The 18311-nt window shown below is 39.6% G+C and overlaps 1 protein-coding gene across 1 annotated transcript in view; it reads left to right on the forward strand.

The window, feature by feature from the left end:
* The window catches only part of UGGT1 (UDP-glucose glycoprotein glucosyltransferase 1), a gene marked incomplete in the record, with an annotated part of 2149769 nt that overhangs the window by 1704040 nt on the left and 427418 nt on the right, over positions 1–18311 (forward strand). The window contains 1 exon segment of the mRNA XM_044070228.1: positions 6057–6217. Coding sequence (XP_043926163.1) covers positions 6057–6217 — 161 coding nt within the window.

Here is an 18311-nt window from a genome sequence, read left to right on the forward strand (position 1 = left end):
TTCTCTGTTTGACCTTATGGCAATGTGTCTTGTTGCCATATAGACTAGTTTTGGTATTCTTTGTGTAACTTTTCCTTTGAGATAGGGTGAATCCTTGATATCATGCATCTGTGTTTTAAGAGTTCACTTAGGTGTCGAGTTACTACTGTTTTTTTTTAGTCTGTCAACTCTCCCAAGTTTTTTCAGTGTCCTCCTGCACTGAATGAGGTTAGGAAATGTGTACATTTTCTGATGACTGTCTGCTCCAAAAAATAATTGAAAGTGGTACAGCTTATTTGTGCCTTTACATGAATGTCTGGCTGATGCCCTCATTGGGGGAGCTGACCTCTCACCAGGTCTTGAGGAATTCCAGTTGTGCTTGATGTTTGGATGGAATGTACTACTGCAGTATCTGAGAGATATAATGTTGTGGTGAGTACCTTCACACAACTCTACTTTTTATATACAGTCGAACTATTAGTTGTTGTGTGCTCATTTGACCACTATCCATAGCTCTCAACCTCTGAGCACAAAAATCTGGACAAAGCCAAAAATAATGGGGGTAAAGGCCCCAAAATAGGGACAGATTTTAAATATTGCTCTTATAAACTTAGAAAGTTGCTAGTCTAAAAGGTCTTGTTACCATGCATTTTCTAAACGATATGAAGTCTGAAACTCAAATACTTGTTAATGTCCTTCTATTTTCATGCTGCAGTATTCCAAACTCTTGGGTTTTTCCTCTCTTGCTACCCGAACGTCCGGACAGTATTCAAAAGCTTCTAGTCACTGCTGGGTACGTGGGACGTCTGACACTGGCTAAAGGAACATGTGCCAGAAAAGTGATGTTTGCATGTGCCAAACCTCAGAACTTCAATGCTGCCAGTTAAATGTCAGTTGTTCCTGCCGTATGGGCCATCAAATTGAAAATTCTAAGATAAGTACACCGTTGGGGATGTTTTGTTTGTTTGGTTCACTTCATGCGTTAGTAGGTTAGTCATCCAGAAAGGGCAAGTGTAGGTGCGGTTGTCAGATCCCCCATAAAAATATCCACGATCTTTGCCCTTTTTGTTTAGGGCCTATGCACAACCATAAGTCTTGCTCCATCTGCCAGGTCTTTGTTCCAAAAATGCTACACAGCAACATGCATGCATAAACATTTATCTTGAGAATCAGCCCCTTAAGCACTTAGCTTTAGGTATGGAGGGGCCGTCCAGTCAGCCCATCGAGCCATCCAAGAAAAAGGCCAAGTTTGCTAGGCCTGAATCCATAGTTGCACCTCCTCCACCCAACATCCCTTCTCTAGCTGATGTCAGCCTGGAGGAACGATCCGTCACTGCCAGTATGGTACAAATGGTACCGCCGTGGAAGTCACAGAACCCAGAGCGGAAAGCATGTCCTCGGAGGTAGTGCAAACATCTGCTACTGACAGCATGGGAGAACCTCTGCTTGTACCGGCCACCTTGACAGATCCCTCCACTACTTCACAGATTTCTGAATCCAAGTCTGCCTTGGCTCCGATGCTTGCTAGGCCCTCCTTTAAAAGAAAGGAGAAAAAAACATGTTTCTCCCCCAGTAGAGAGCCAGACAGATTGGCAGGCTTTTTCTCAAAGCCTTTTTAATGCCTTCATGGCTCTGAGGACTACTACATCCTTAGCCTCCCTGTGGCTCCTCCCATGATGAGCCTTAGGCCTCATTCCATACTTCCCAAGCTGAAGCTGACGAATCCCCTGACTCTTCTTGAGAGGACACACTGTCATATGCCTCCCAAATGCCATCTCCTCTTGGCTATGCCTTCCCTGAGGAGGAATCTGCAGAAACAGATTCCTTGGGAGAGGATCTTACCTTTGGGTAGTATTTCAGAGATGAGGGAACATTTCAAATGAGACTCCTCTGAGATGACAGAAGTTCAGAAAAGATACTATGAACTTCTTCAAATGGACTCCCCTGCACCTTCAACTATTCCCCGAGTGCTACCAACATTTCTGGATGCTTTTAACGCAGCATCAGTTAATCCAGAATCCCAGCATCCTGCACCAGTCCCTGAGGGAGCCAGATTCCTTGTTAAGTACCTGCGGAGGACCCTGGCACTGTATTAGTGTCAGCTGATGAGGCATCTAAGCTGCTTCCATCCTCCTCACTTCTCCCCACAGACAAAAACAGCAAGGCCATGGAACACCTTGGGAAAAAGGTTCACACCTCATCCACCTTGGCATTCAGGGCAATAAATTATCAAACCAAACAGTAATATCACTCCTGCAAGCACTGAGCTTCAAGATAAATTACCCCAAGTCCAACCTGACCCCCTCTCAGGACCAAATATTCCTGGGGTGCAGGATGAGGGCGGATGTCATGAAGGCCTTTCTGCCACCCTAAAAGGTGGAAAGCTTAAGGCAGTACCTGCTCACTGCCGTTCAGGTCACAACTTGACTGCCAGGTAGTACTTCAGATTCTTGGGTCATATGGCATAGATCATTCCCATGTTACCATTGGCAAGGCTCCACATGAAAAAGCTACAATGGTACCTAAGGTCTATTTGGACACAGCAAACTCATCCTCAAGAGTACAAATCCCCTTCCTACTTTGCTTTTCAAGTAAGAGATTCAGTGGTGGTTGGATCAAGTGAACTGCAACCCAGGACTCCCCTTACAGGGTCCCTTGCCAGTGTAGGAGATGTACACAGATGCCTTGGACCTGGGCTAGAGAGCAGCCATGGGTTCCCTAAGAGTCCAGGGCACTTGGCCGGACGCCATCAAACAGGAACATTTCAATATCAGAGAGATGAGAGCAATTCTGTTGGCCCTAAAGGCCTTCCACATACACTGAAGCAGGGCCCAATAAAATTGTTCACAGACATTTCTGTGGTATGTGAACAAGCAGGGAGGAACAAAATCCTACTTGCTATGCAGACTCTCCAAGTGTGGGAGCTTACCACAAAACAGGGAGTCACATTACAGGCAGTGTATATCCCTTCAGAACAGAATTCTCAGGCAGATGCATTAAGCAGGTCCATGTTAGAGTCCCACAAATGGATGTTCTACAGGGATGTGTTCTTGAACATAGTCCACAAATGGGGTACACCTCAGATAGATCTGTTTGCCTCCCCTATGAACAGACAACTTCCATCCTTTTGCACCAGGCTGCCCAGTCCTTTTGCAAGGGCAACGGATGCCTTCTCAATCTCTTGGAGGGGATGTTTCTGTATGCATTTCCCCCCCTTCCCACTTCTTCAGAAAGTCCTACTGAAAATCCAGCAGGACAAACCAAAAATCTTGTTGGTGACTCCCTTTTGGCCAAGACAGCACTGGTCCCCCCTCCTTCTGCATTTAGCCAAGGGCAATCACCACAAGTTACCTCACAGAGTGGACCTTCTCACACAGGACAAGGTATCTCTAATCCACCTCCACTTACAATCTGTGAACCTTACCTTATGGTTGATAAAATTCTGATCCATTACAGACACCTCTACAATGAGTACATGCTCACAGTCCTGCAGGAGGCCAGGAAACATAACACTAGGAGATCTTGCATGTCTAAATGGAAAAGATTCTCTGTATGGTGTCTACAAAAACAGTTGGACCCTTTCCAGGGTGATGTCCCTTTTGTATTGTCATACCTGTGTGAACTCCTCCAGACAGGGTTGGCGTACTGCTCTATTAAAGTCCACCTGCTATTGCAGTTTGTTTGCCTCTGTATCCTCCTTTGGCTTCTCGATTGCCTGCAAAGTTATTCCGAAAGGGAGTGCTGCATCTCAGGCCCCCTAAGAAACCCATCCCACCACCCTAGGTCCTGAATTATGTTTTGGAGAAGCTCATGGTGGCCCCCTTTGAACCAGCTTTTAAGGCCTCTCTAAAACACTGTACTTGGAAAACAATACTCCTAGGAGTCTTGACACCAACTAGAAGAGTGTCAGAGTTGCATTCCCTCATGGCCATCCCCCCTTTCCTCATCTTCCACAAAGGCAGGGTAACCCTTAGGACCTACCCTTCCTTCATGCCCAAGGTGGTCAATGAGCTATCCTTAAACCAGGCTATTCACTTTGCCTCCTTTTTTGCACATCCTCAGATTGTTAGTGAGAGAGTCTTATATTCCCTTGACGTGCATAGACAGCTTAGGTTTTACCTAAACAAGACCAAATCTATCAGAAAATCAGACCAATTGTTTGTCTTCTTTCACTCCAGGGCCCTGGGGAAAGCAGTGACAAAGCAGACAATTTCAGCCTGGATTTCCAGAGCAATTTCCTTCTGCTATGCATACCATGGGAAATCCTTGGGGTCCAAAATTAAAGCAAACACCACTAGGGCTATGGCTTCATCTGGAGCTTTCTTTAAAGAATTGGATACTGCCAACATTTTAGAGGCAGCTACATGGACCTCTGTCCACACCTTTACCAAGCATTACAAATTGGGCCACATTTCCAAATCCAGGGCTGGAGTTGCCAGGACAGCCCTCCATGGATTTCTAAAAAATAGTTCCAAGCCACCACCCCCTTCTTCCCAGTGAGCTTTGGCACTCACCCAAGAGTTTGAAATACTGCAGCATGAGAATAGAAGGACATAGAATAGTTGTGTAAAATCTTACCATAACTATAGATGTCCTCCTCTTCCGTGTTGCAGTATTCCTTCGCCTCTTCTTCCATTAAACTGTTCCTTCTTGGATGGCTTTGGACTTGTACAGTTGTCCTGGGACTGGGGTCTGACTGAGGCACTCAGTTCTGAGGTCTGGTACATGCAGATGTCACTTTTGTAGCCCACATTCCCCTAGCCAACGTCAGACGTCCCATGTACCCAGCAGTGACTAGAAGCTTTTGTGTACTGGCCGGACGTACAGGTAGCAAGAGGAAAACCCAAGAGTATGGAATACTGCAACATGGAAGAGAAGGACATTTTTGGTAATGGTAAGATTTTACACAACTATTCTTTATTTAATGAATTCAGTCATCATTGGTTTGCCACAAAAATCCAGAAAACCACAAATTTTATGAAGAACAGACAAAAATATGATGCAAAAATCTGGACATTCTGTGAAAATCTAGACAGTCGAGAGGTATGCCACTATCTAAATGTGTGTATGATACAAGTTTAGTGTGCTGCCTATCAAGATGAGTTCATTGGATGGCGCAGTGGTACAGCAGTTGTGTTGTCACCTCATAGTGAGAGGTTCTCTGGTTCAGGTTTCAGCTGTGGTGCCTTCTGTGCGGAGTCTGCATCATACCTCTCAACTGTACATGTACAGATTTTCTCAGAATGTCCAGATTTTTGCCTCATATTTTTGGTCCAGTTTTCATTAAATTGTGGATTTCTGGCATATTAGTGGCAGATCATTCAAGACTGAAGTTAGACTTCATACCCATCAGCAAAGTCATGCTAATGCAAAACCTGTTATTCTGTCAACTTTCTAAGTTTGTAAGAGCAATATTTAAAAAATTGTTTTGGGCCTTTGTCCCACTTTTATTTATGGCTTTGTCCAGATTTCTTGCTCTAAGAGGTTGAGAGGTCTAGTCAGCATGTCCTCCCTGCGTTTTGTGTGGGTTTCCTCCGGATGCTCCGGTTTCCTCCCATGTTGCAAAGACATGCATCTGGAGTGTTTCTCCCCAGGCCTCTGCTTAAAATTGGCTTTGTTCAAAGTCAAACTTTCCTGGTAAACAAATGTTAAATAAATAAAATAAAATTGCTAATGTACAGGTTTCTTTCTAATCATTCAGACGCCACTGAGTCCAAATTATGTTTAGTAAAATAAGTGAATAATATGTAGTCTATATGGTGCATTTGTAGCAGATTTTTCTTTTATTTTTTAACTATTTGTTTAGTTAGAATGGCACTAAATCCAGATTATAACCCAGAAGAATAAATAAATAACAATCTACAGTTTGAATTTTAACTATTGTAGCCCTTCTGAGAGTACAAAAAATATTTTAAGGTTTAATGGATTGCTTGATCAAAATATTGTTGGAAAGACTGTACAGTAGCTGATGTGGGGAATGCGGCTGCAAGAAAATTGTTCAAAAGTGTATTTTGTCTGCAGTAGACAGTCATGTTACACTGAACTGTGAGCATTTTATATTTTCTTTTTCATAACAGATTGTTCGCACTGATCTTAAAGAGCTACGAGATTTTGACCTAGAGGGAGCACCTTATGGATACACTCCATTTTGTGATAGTCGCCGCGAGATGGATGGTTACCGATTTTGGAAGTCAGGCTACTGGGCTAGTCATCTCGGTGGAAGAAAATATCACATCAGGTAGGCAAAACGGTAGTAGAAATTCAGAATTTCTGTTCCATTTGAAATGGTTTGAAAGACTGCACAAACTGCTTTTTGCCCTTTAATTCAGGCCATCTGTCCTTGTATAATATCTGGGGTGCCTGTTGCTTAGCAGAGTAGAAGTATTTTGCTGATAAAGGACAGCTCTCCTCATTTAGAAGGGTGTGTAAGGGTTTTGTTTGGTATACTGAAAAATCCAGTGTAGATGATAGTTCAGTGCAATAAGGAAGACACTGCTATCCATGATTTGAGCTTTGCATGAGTGTATGCCACCATGGTGTCACATGTGTACAACCCTGTGTTTACTCATTCTTGCTGCCAGTAGAGCTGCTAATGAGGTGCAGAACGCATCAGTGCTGATTGCTGTCCACATAGTGTCAAGAGATACTTTAGAAAAGCATCTTAAATTTGTAAAAATACATTTAATCGAATGAGTAGAGATAATTTATGCATTTATTTACTTGCTTGCTTATTCTATTTGTTAACCTGCTAAGCGGGCTGATCAGCAAACCTATTTCAGCCACAGTCTGGGTCAGAGGCAAAAGTATGTACAAAGAGAGTAACATGGGGAATGTTCAGATACATAACTGTTCTTATACACTCAGGTAAATTGACTGGATAAAGTGTATATAAAAAATGTACAGGGGGAAAAAATATAAAAAATAAAAAACGTACAATAAGCTAGTTACACAAGTGTGCACACCCTTAAACTAATATTTTGTTGAAGCACCTTTTGCTTTAATTACAACATCCAGTCTTTTTGGGTACACACCTGCCATAAATTAAAGAGTCTCTGATTAACTCCAAATAAAGTTCAGCTGTCGTAGTAGGATTTTCCTGACATTTACTCAGTTGCCTGCTACAGCAAAAGCCATGGTTCACAGAGAGCTTACAAAGCATCAAAGGGATCTCATTGCTGAAAGGTATCAGTCAGGAGAAGGGTACAAAAACATTTCCACAGCATTGGATATACCATAGAACATAGTGAAGACAGTCATCAAAAAGTGGAGAAAATATGGGACAACAGTGACGTTGCAAAGAACTGGACGTCCCTCCAAAATTGATGAAAAGACAAGATGAAAACAGGTCAGGGAGGCTGCCAAGAGACCTACAGCAACACCAAAAGGAGCTGCAGGAATTTCTGGCAAGTACTGGTTGTGTATTACATGTGACAATCTCCCATATACTCCACTTGCCTGACCTATGAGGTAGGGTTGCAAGACGGAAGCATTTTCTTACACAGAAAAACATCCAGGCCTGGCTAAAATTTGCAAAACAGTACATTGTCTCCCAAAAGCATGTGAGAAAATGTGTTATGGTCTGATGAGACCAAGGCTGAACTTTTTGTCCACAATTCCAAAAGATATGTTTGGCGCAAAAGCAACACTTCATATCACCAAAAGAACACCATCCCCATGGTGAAGCATGGTGGTGGCATTATCATTCTTTGGGGTTGCTTTTCTTCAGCTGGAACTGGGGCTTTATTCAAGGTGGAGGGAATTATGAGCAGTTCCAAATACCAGTCAATTTTGGCCCAAAACCTTCAGGCATCTGCTAGAAAGCTGAAGATGTAGAGAAATGTCACCTTTCAACATGACAATGACCCCAAGCATACGTCAAAATCAACAAAAGAATGGCTTCACCAGAAGAAAATTTAAGTTTTGGAATGGCCCATAAAGAGCCCAGATCTTAATCCAATAGAAAATCTGTGGGTTGACCTGAAGCGGGCTGTGCACACGAGATGCCCTCATAATCTGACAGATTTGGAGCACTTTTGCAAGGAAGAGTAGGCAGATATTGCCAAGTTAAGATGTGCCATGCGGATAGACTCTTGTCCAAGAAGACTGAATGCTGTAATTAAATCAAAAGGTGCTTCAACAAATTATTAGTTTAAGGGTGTGCACACTTATGCAACCAGCTTATTGTATGTTTTTTATTTCTTTAATATTTTTCCCCTAACAGATTTGTTTGTTTTTCAATTGAATTGTACAAGTTATAGGTCCTATTAAAGGTGGGAAAAGTTTTGAAATGATTTATTGTGGTCTCATTTTTATATCACAAAAACCTGGCATTTTAACAGGGGTGTGTACACTTTTTATATCCGCTGTATACAACTGTAAGATCAAAACAGTATGAAATGTCATTTATGTGCGTAGTACACAACAGAAAATACTTTTGGATAAGTCCCAACCTTCGTCCAGTGGAGAAACCACAGGAACATTATTACTGTGTTAGTTGATGAGATAGTTTTGCATTAAAAGATGACCTGTATCCCCAAATAAATTATAGTAACACTCAGTCATTAGAAACATTGGGAATAAATAGTGGATAGAATATGACCAGGCATTTTGATCACTGTACCTGGCATGTTTGGTGCAGTTGACTTCATAAACTGTGATTAAAAGGTATTTCATTTTTGTTTTGGAAACTTTAGTTGCCTTTGCTTCTGATACCTGCAGGCAGACAGTTCCAGCAAGCTAAATTTATTTTACTTGCCTAGATAAATTTGGCTTTTATCCATTTAAGCTGCTTAACTTTGCTACTAAATGAAACCTATTCAGAAGCAAGATTATTCTTAACAGTGATCAGAGCATTCTGTCATTTAGGCACACGTCTGCTCAGGCAATTCTTCACATACAAGCTATCTGCACAATATGAAAGTGCTGATGGGTTAAGGGAGAGTACTTAAACGAGCACTCTGGCATCTGCAGTATGAAGTTCACTGCTAAATGCACTTGACTCCCCTTTCTCGCTAATTGGCAGTCACACTGACATAAAAATGCAATTCTTCCAAAGGAAGAAGAATCTGACCTATAAAGATGGTCAGTGGAGCATCATAACCGACCTCAGACAGGAGCTTTATATGGTCAGTGGAAACTAAAATATTCTTTTGACAGTGTTAGCCACTATGTTTTTGCTTTCTTTTCAGCATCCTGCTAGTAGCTAGTAGAAAAGACCCTTCCTGATGACCACTATTCAATAGTTTCTTGGGTAGGTCTTCCTTGGCTAAAGTAGCATGATTAATGAGGGAACACTCCTTGGTTCTTTCTCTTTTTCCTTGTGTCATGTATTGATTAGTATTGTCCATTTTTTCCTTTAAAAAATAATCACAAAAAGAGGCTGTTTGTTGATTATTGTTGGATGAATTTATTAAGAAACACTAACAATGGCACTTGAAAGGACCAAAACCGACCACTAAATAAAAATGTATACTTTCATAAATGCATTAACGGATTCACTGTGTTTTCATCTAAAAGACAGACTTCATCAGACGTAGAATCCAATTACATTTAAAATGTTTAAATATTACCTACCTAAAACAACTACCAATCACATTAACAAACTAATTAATTCCATAATTAGAAGGTAAGTACTAAAACAACCAGTTCTAATTATTTTTTTCAGACATCTTAGACAAGCTTTATTCTAGTCTAAATGAAGTCAGCATAAATAATGTACTCACAAAACATAAAAAACTGCTAAAAAATATCATATCTAATTTCAGACCCATAACCCAAAGCAGAAAATACATCAAATAGTCTTGCAACAAATAAATTAAAAATATTGTATCATTCATTGTCCGTAAAAAAATATATATATATATATCACATCACCCCTAATACGTAATATACATCTGTAATAGGTGAAATGTAAATTGTATATAAGTATATATTCATCCTTCCAAATTAAATACCTTAAAAATCTGTTAAAATATCAAACGTGTATTCTTCAAGTAATAAAATGGGTAATAATCCTATTGGTTTACATCCAATTGGTCGCGCGACCAAAGGTCAATCCAGCAGAATTCCGAACCGAATTGTCGAATCTCGGACTCGCGAATGCTTATGTCACGCTCAAAGTCAAATTCGAAAGTCCCGATCGCACACCTGCCGCAGCAAGCTCTACCATGGGTTGAGGGGGGGGGTATAGTAGCCTGGCTGGCGTTCGGTAATCTTGGGTTCGACGTCCGCAGCTTCGACGTTCCGCAGTCCTGCCATTCGGCATTTTCACGTTTGGTCATCGGCCGTACGCACAAATGCATGTACACCATCCTATTCGTAATCTAGCAGCCCTAAGCTTTAATACTGGTGCAAGAGAAGCATGCTCATTGGCCACTAAAATCATCTGCCAGTAAACTTCCTCCAACAAGGACACCTGCTAATAAGTTCAGACAACACCACAGTCATGTGGTACATAAACAAGCAGGGAGGCACACATTCTTACCCTTTATGCCGGATGGCTATGAATCTGTGGGAACTATGCCTGAATCTCAATATCCAACTACAGGCCCAATTCGTGCCAGGGAAAGAAAATGCACTGGCGGACAGCTTAAGCAGAACTACCATGGATGCACACGAATGGATGCTGCACCCAGACATCTTCCAACTCATAGCAAAGACATGGGGAATGCCAGAGATAGATTTGTTCGCCTCCCCACTCAACAATCAACTGAAGACATTCTGCTCAAGGACATACCACCCACAAGCTTGGAGGGTGGACTCTCTCTCTTTCAGCTGGAAAGCCCTAATAGTATATGCCTTCCCACCTCTCCCATTGATGTACAAGGTACTACTGAAGATCAGGGAGGAACAGCCAAAAGTGATACTAATAGCTCCGGACTGGCCAAGACAACACTGGTATCCATTATTGAGAAGCATGTCTCAGGCAAAATCATGGCCTCTCCCCTATGGCCTCTTCTTCTGACGCAGAACAATTTCAAGACCCTGCATCCCAACTTGAAAACATTGCAGCTAACTGCCTGGAAAATTCCTTAAATCCCAATCAAACTGTTTTATCTCAGAGGGTGAAGGACATTATCCTGGAGGCTCGCAGGCCTTCCACAAGGAAGACATACTCAGCTAAATGGAAGAGATTTCTCATTTGGAGCACATCAAAGGGCACAGATGTCATAGTGGCAAACCTAACACATATCCTAGAATACTTAGCAGAATTGTTCCACAATGGCCTGTCCTATTCTTCCATTAAGATTCATGCTTCAGCAATTTCAGCAGAATACAATGTGGATCCACCTATCTTCTCACACCCTCTCCTCAGACAATTTCTGAGGGGGGATCAAAAATATTAAACCTCCAAGAAGACCCCCTCTACCCACCTGGGATCTCAACTTTGTGCTGGAGAAACTGACACTACCTCCTTTTGAGCCAGCAGCATCAGCGGATCTACAGTTTCTATCTTGGAAAACTGCATTCCTTCTGGCAATCACTTCAGCAAGAAGAGTATCTGAGTTACAAGCATTAATGGCAGTGCAGCCTTTTCTTATTTTCCACCAGGACAGGGTGTCACTAAGAACCAATCCTACTTTCATGCCAAAGGTGGTATCTAGGGTATCCTTGAACCAAGCTATTCACTTGCCTACGTTCTTCCCTAATCCACAGAATACAGGGAAAAAACTTTTGCACACCCTGGATATACACAGACAACTACGCTACTACTTGGACAGAACAAAAACTAGCAGAAAAACTGACCAACTTTTTGTAGCATATGCAACTGGGGTGCAAGGAAGAGCAATTTCCAAACAGACAATTTCAAAATGGATAGGAAATTGCATTCGATTTTGCTACTCCTTTCATGGAAAGACAGTTCCTGAAAATATCAGGCCTCACTCCACAAGGGCCACAGCCACCACTACAGCCTTCCTATGAGGGGTGGCTACCAAGGACATTTTAGAAGCTGCTACTTGGAGCTCTGTGCATACATTTGCCAAGCATTACAATCTACCTTTATACTCTAGATCCAGAGCAGGATTTGCAACTGCAGTCCTGCAGGGGATCTTAACTACACCATCCTTTTCTTAGTACCTCCTCCCCCAGATTGGCTATGGTATTCTACCCATATGTTATGACTGCAGATGCATCCTTGAAGGACATAGTACAGTTTTGTACCTACCATAAATGTAGATGTCCGATAGGTATGCATCTGCAGTCAGGATTACCCTCCCTCCTTCCCCTCTGAGGTATTCCTAGGGTGCTTACCCCTCTTTTAGCTAGCTGGGGGAATCTATTATGGTGTATTTGTTTGTTTATACATGTATATAATTTGCAAATGTTTGGAACTTTTCAGCATTTATCCAAATTTAGCCTTCCTAGAGGGCACCTGGCATCTGGGGCAAGAAAAACTGAGGAAAATGGCGTCGGCTGATGCTTTTATACCCCAGATGCTCTGACGTCGGGGAAAGTGCGACATCAGCCGAGGCCAGACCCAAACTTTGGAATCCGGCTGACCGAAGGGCTGCCTGAGGCAGGACAACCCATATGTTATGACTGCAGATGCATACCTATCGGACATCTACATTTATGGTAAGTACAAAACTGTACTTTTCTAAGCAGCAGCACAGAGACTACCTGAAAATCAGAGTTATGGTACAAAACTGTTAAGGTACCAAATACTTTCACACAAGACAGTTCAGCAAAGAATAATCCTTTCCTTTCGTGCACAGTGAAATACTTATGCAGGAGAGAAGGAAATCAAGGTTCTTTCTCCTCAAACTACAGAATCACAAGTTTCGAATTGTTGTGTCTTTCGGCTTTTCCCGGTTAGGGACCGCCACAGCGAAACTCCGGTCCGCTAATGATTGGCAGTAGATTTTTACGTGCCGAGTTGCCAGCCCTGACGCACAACCTTCAACGAAAGGTACACCCATTCACGCATGTCTCCACACAGAAGACGCTCTAGCTGAGAATCGAACAGGACCACATCTTACTGTGAGGCGACAAGGCTACCGCAGCACCACCACAGCAGTAATCACAAGTTTTGAATGATGATAAAACTTTCTGCTAGGAACAAATCTTATATTTTTATAATACTTTTGTAACCCTGTCAGCACTTTCTAATATTAGACAGAAAGTAATTTAGCAGATACATACTGAAAAACATTCATGAATGCATTTTGCTATAAAACCCTATTAGAAATTAAACGCATGCACTAACATTTTCCTTTCTTTGTACTGCTCATCCTTCACGAGGGTCTTTACCCCCTTTGCTTACAGTCACCACTCTTGAAGATGATTGTACCACTGACTAACTTTGTAAAAAAAAATAAAAAATCTTAAGTAAAACTTTCCAGATCTTTATCAATCTCTTCCCTTCTAAATTCAAAATGCCCACATGAATATAATCTATCCCTAGAGGCTTCCTTGTTGATTGATTACAGATCATCATTTGTATGTCATTGTTCTATCTTGGCTATTGTGGAGCCTCACCTTCCTGTAACTTTAGAATAATCTAGTCTTCTGCTCATATTTAATTTGTTCCTTTTCTCCATTCCTCTGCTTTATACATATTTTCTTAAAATAGGGTTAGGGTTAACTGTGCTAAAGTACATGTTAGAGCCTTGTTTCAACATACACAGTTTAATATCTGTCCTTATCGTATATCTGTTCCTCACTCAGATGTGAAAAGCAATGTGCATGCTTTCAATAAACTTAAACTTTAAGCCTTAAGGATAAAGTCCCCACAGTCTGCCCTTAAATAAACTAAATTGTACACTTTTTTTATATTTAATGCATTAAAGTACTGAGGCTGCTGGGGGGGAGGCAACTACTTGCATAGCTATTCACTTTGTTTATTTTTACTGGATTGATTGCCAGTTCCCCTTCAAAGGTTAATGATATTGTACCTAATACATTTCACTCAAAACACAGTGTTTCAGACCTTCTCTTACTGTTTGCACCTGCAGATGACTCCTCTCCTACTGAAAGCATTTGCTGATGAACAAGTCTAGTAATTTTGCAAATGCAAGGAAGAAACCATCTAGATTTCACTTGGGACATACTGAACAGATCTCTCATGATTAATGTCTTGTGCTGTTTCAAGTGAAAGCTGGTGCTGATGGAAAAATACAGCTAATATTATTTTTTTAAATCAAGAAAGAACTACAATTTTTCACACTTTTCATCATTTTCTCTTGTTATTCAAGCATATTTGCTTAAAAAATCCAATGTCTGTAATTTGTATTAAGGGTATTATTTTAGGCATGTATTTTAATTCTGTATATAGTAGTACCCAGCACCCCAATATCTTAACATTATACCAATATTCTCTCATTGTGTTGAGTGTAAAGCCTGGATTCATTACAATTGAGAAAACTACTTTCTTACTTTAATATCACTATATCACCGATAAACTCTCAAACCTCACATTTAAAATGCTTATCGCATGCTACACAAAACTGTTTTACAATATGGTGTGCAATTTACTTTGTAAAATTAATTGTACAAGTATTAAGAACTTTTTCAGTATCCTTCTAGACATTAATGAAATAAAGTTGGGTTTATGCTTTAGAGTGCTCCCACCAATTTATCACAGTCAGCAGTCTTTGTTAATAAGAAAGAGTTGAGAGCATTGCAAGTTTTTTAAAATGTTCGGACAGGTAAATACAGAAGTGGGCATTACAGTCAATGATTGGCCTGATGAGTGCAGAATATAGTGGAATGATCACATTCCTGGACCTGGACACTGCCCTTAGTAAAGAGCGGTGCAGTGAAAATGACTTTTTTACAATAGTGGATACATGGTGATCAGATGACAGTTTGTCTACATAGGTTCCCAACCACTGGATCAGATTTTTGGAGCAGTGTTGTCAGTGTAATAGTTAAAAGGAACTTCTTGCTTGTGGAACCAATATCTGGAAACAGTAAAATAGCTGTTGTTTCTGGGGAGCACATTAAACCTTGATACATTCATCACTGCATTCCAAATGTATGATTTTAAATGATTTGTCTGTGATATTACAGGTTCAATTACCACTATGGTGTTTTTCCTCTAGAAGATAAAATATTTTGCATTTGTGAGCACTGGGTACGCTGAACTTAACTGCCTAGCCGCAGATGCATGAAAACCTACAGCTGGAACACAGAAATCATCTGAATATATACTTTATACTTAAGTTTTAACATTTATCAAACACAAAAGAAATCACCTTTAGTTTTTTGCAGCTGGGAAGCTACCCTCAACTCCCCTTACATAAGTATTCTCAAAGGTCATTGCACCTCAGAGAAAAAGCAGTCAGTAAAATGCAAAATAAAGCTGTCCTGACATTTTTCAGGGAAGTTTCTATTTCAGAGTGCCAATAAGGCAGTACTGTTTGAGGAGTAATAAATCAATCATACTTGGAATGAGTGAAGTATATAACCAGTTATGATGTGAAGCAGTGAAGAATTTGCAAATGTGAGGTGAAAACTCTACTGTTAAGCAGCAGAAGATTCCTTGATAGTATATTTAGGTTAAGTATTCTTCCCATCACAGTGTGTGTGTGTGGATCACTGTAACAGTACCCACCTTCTCCTTAAGAACGCTGAATACATACACAAACACACATACATGAAGAAACTCTTGAGTCACACTGCCTATATACAGCTGTCTTGGGCAGTAACAAAGATTATGGCAACCCTGAAACAAAACTAGTAAGTATCTCAAAGGATTAATATCAGAGTATAGGAAAAGAAAAAGAAACATGGGGGTCCTAAATGAAAGACCCGTACAGGTAGAGTTTTTAATAGAATCTAGAACAGGAGATGCCATTAAAAAGGAACAATTAATAGAGCATATAACATATTGCACGATAACTATTATAATCAATCAGAGGAGGCTAGAAAGGATTGGGAAGAGACACTGGATAAGCGGTTCATAAAGAAACAATGGGAGGATGTATGTATGTCTCCCAAATATGCAACAAAATCTAGAATATTTAGGATTTTTGCTTGGAAATGTTTGCATAGATATTTTTATACCCGAAGCAGTCTCCAGAGAATTTTTCCTCAGACAGCAAATGGAGGTGTGACGGGAAAGAAAGAGGTAATTGGGAACATTTTCTGGGTGTGTGGTTAGTTGGTGGACTTTAAGGATTCTCCGCGGGATGCAATGTTGGAGATGCTGGGTGGGCAGATTGGTGTGATGAGGGAGATGATTGCGCTATGATACAGAATCGGAATTGCCTAGACATAGTAAGGCCTTGCTGTGTCTATTTATGGTGGGTGTCAAAAAGTTAATCACTAGAAAAATTAAAATCTAAACCAACTATACTAGAAGTAGTGAATATAATAAAAGAGAGAAAACAACTGGAATTGAGATCTCTAGAAAAGGGTAGGAGCAAACTATATAGGAAAAATGAGAATTCTGGAAGCAATACATACAGGGAAGGAATAAGGTTTAAAAGAAGGCAGGACTTAAATGAGCTATGTAATGTTCGACTGAAAATGATTGGGTAGATTATAAGTGATGTATAATGTTTGCAGCTGGGACTGTGTCATTATGGTCTGTGATGTAAAATGCTTGCCACTAGGATTGTGTCGGTGTGGTTTGTTTTCATTTATATAAATGCATGATTGCATGTGTCGTAAGTGATGGTTTAATAAAGATGTTTCTTGTTAAAAAAAAAAAAAGAGCAGGAATTGAATAATTTATGTAATGTTGCTTAGGTTATGTAATATATATAGCAATATATTTGAAGTGTAATGTTTGTAAACCTGAACTTGTTAATATAGTTTGATTAGTTTTATATAAATGGAAACAAGTGATAACTCAATAAGATTGTTAAAATAAAGTGGTAAATATCTCCATAGGGTCAAAGGAAAATGCTGATAAAATTTCTGGTACGACTTAAGATTCATATTTACTATAACAAGTAACTTCCATTCAAAAGATTTGGTGTTATGCAAGCAATAATGCCTGACAAGGGTGTGTGTTATTGTAGAAATAACACCTCCCCAATGATGTTCTGAGGCCCAACACCTGAGTTTTTTGTATGCTGTCAGTTAAATTTATTTCTGTCTTTTTGTGTTGAGCCTATTGTATTATATATAATGTAGTGGCTGTCCATTTTGTGTAGCGGTGAGTATTTTCTTTATTACTATAATACTCTATTTCTTGTAGGTGTTCTTGTAGTTGTTTGTCTAATACTGTTTTGAATCTGTCATTAGCTGTATTATTAAAATAAGTTGAAGATGATGGGTGATTGTCTTAATTCTAATTTGTCTGAGTTAATATTTGTTGTGGCTTCTTGGTTTGATTCAGAAATATTGGTATTGTTTTTGTTTTCTGTAGTTCATCATTCTTGCGTTTCTTCATAATCTTCGTTGTCTAGAGTATAGGTTCTTGTTTCTTTGTTTTCTTTTTTGTAGGCTGTATTTCTTTTTATTTATTTTACTTATTAATATATTCAAGTAGTTTATTTAAATCAGTTGTATCTAATAGCTAAGTAATATTGCATGGCTTTGTTTTGTTTTTTTCTATGAGCCATTTCTTCTTTTATAACTGTAGTGCAGTCTGCACCTCTGATTTGTGTTGCTAGGTTATGCGGTCATGTGACCATGTATTTTGATTGGTTGTTTTAATATATATATATATATATATATATATATGTATGTATTTGCGCGTGCGTGTGTGTATATATATATATATATATATATATATATATATATATATACATGCGTATGTGTGTGTGTATATATCTATATATATATATATATATATATATATATATATATATGTGTGTGTGTATGGATATAAATGTACTTTTTTGAGTGTGTGTGTAGTATTTGTATATTTTTTAATGTCTTTGTTGCTGTACATTTTTGGCCACTAGGAGCCACTCTTTGTATCGGTTTAGATTGCATGAATTAGTTTTTGTCTTTATCAGCTTGCATGTTATTGACTGAGAAGGATAACTACATGGACGTTTATCTGGTGTTATTTGCTCTGATTATGCTGTAAGTTTATTTTATAAGTTTTATAGTGATTCAAAAATGTTTATTTATGTAAAAAAAAGGTACTGCACTGTCTTTTTAATTATGTTACATTGTTTCTCGTCTGTCTCAAACACAAAAACTCACATACAGATAGTAGCTGGATTTCTTACAAAAGTAATGTTTAGTGTTATTAAATTGTCAGAATATTGATATTATTACTTTCCAGTTTGACAGTATTGAATAACACAGTTTGTAGCTGAGACATTATCTGTTCTATGACTTGTACGGGATACAGGAACCGTCTTTGAATCAAGCTGCCCAGTGTTTATAACACTGTGGTACAAAAGAATATTGAAAAAGTATAATTG

The sequence above is a fragment of the Protopterus annectens genome, chromosome 4.part1, assembly GCF_019279795.1.
Source record: "Protopterus annectens isolate FY-2018-M chromosome 4.part1, PAN1.0, whole genome shotgun sequence".
In the NCBI taxonomy this organism is placed as follows: Eukaryota; Metazoa; Chordata; order Ceratodontiformes; family Protopteridae; genus Protopterus; species Protopterus annectens.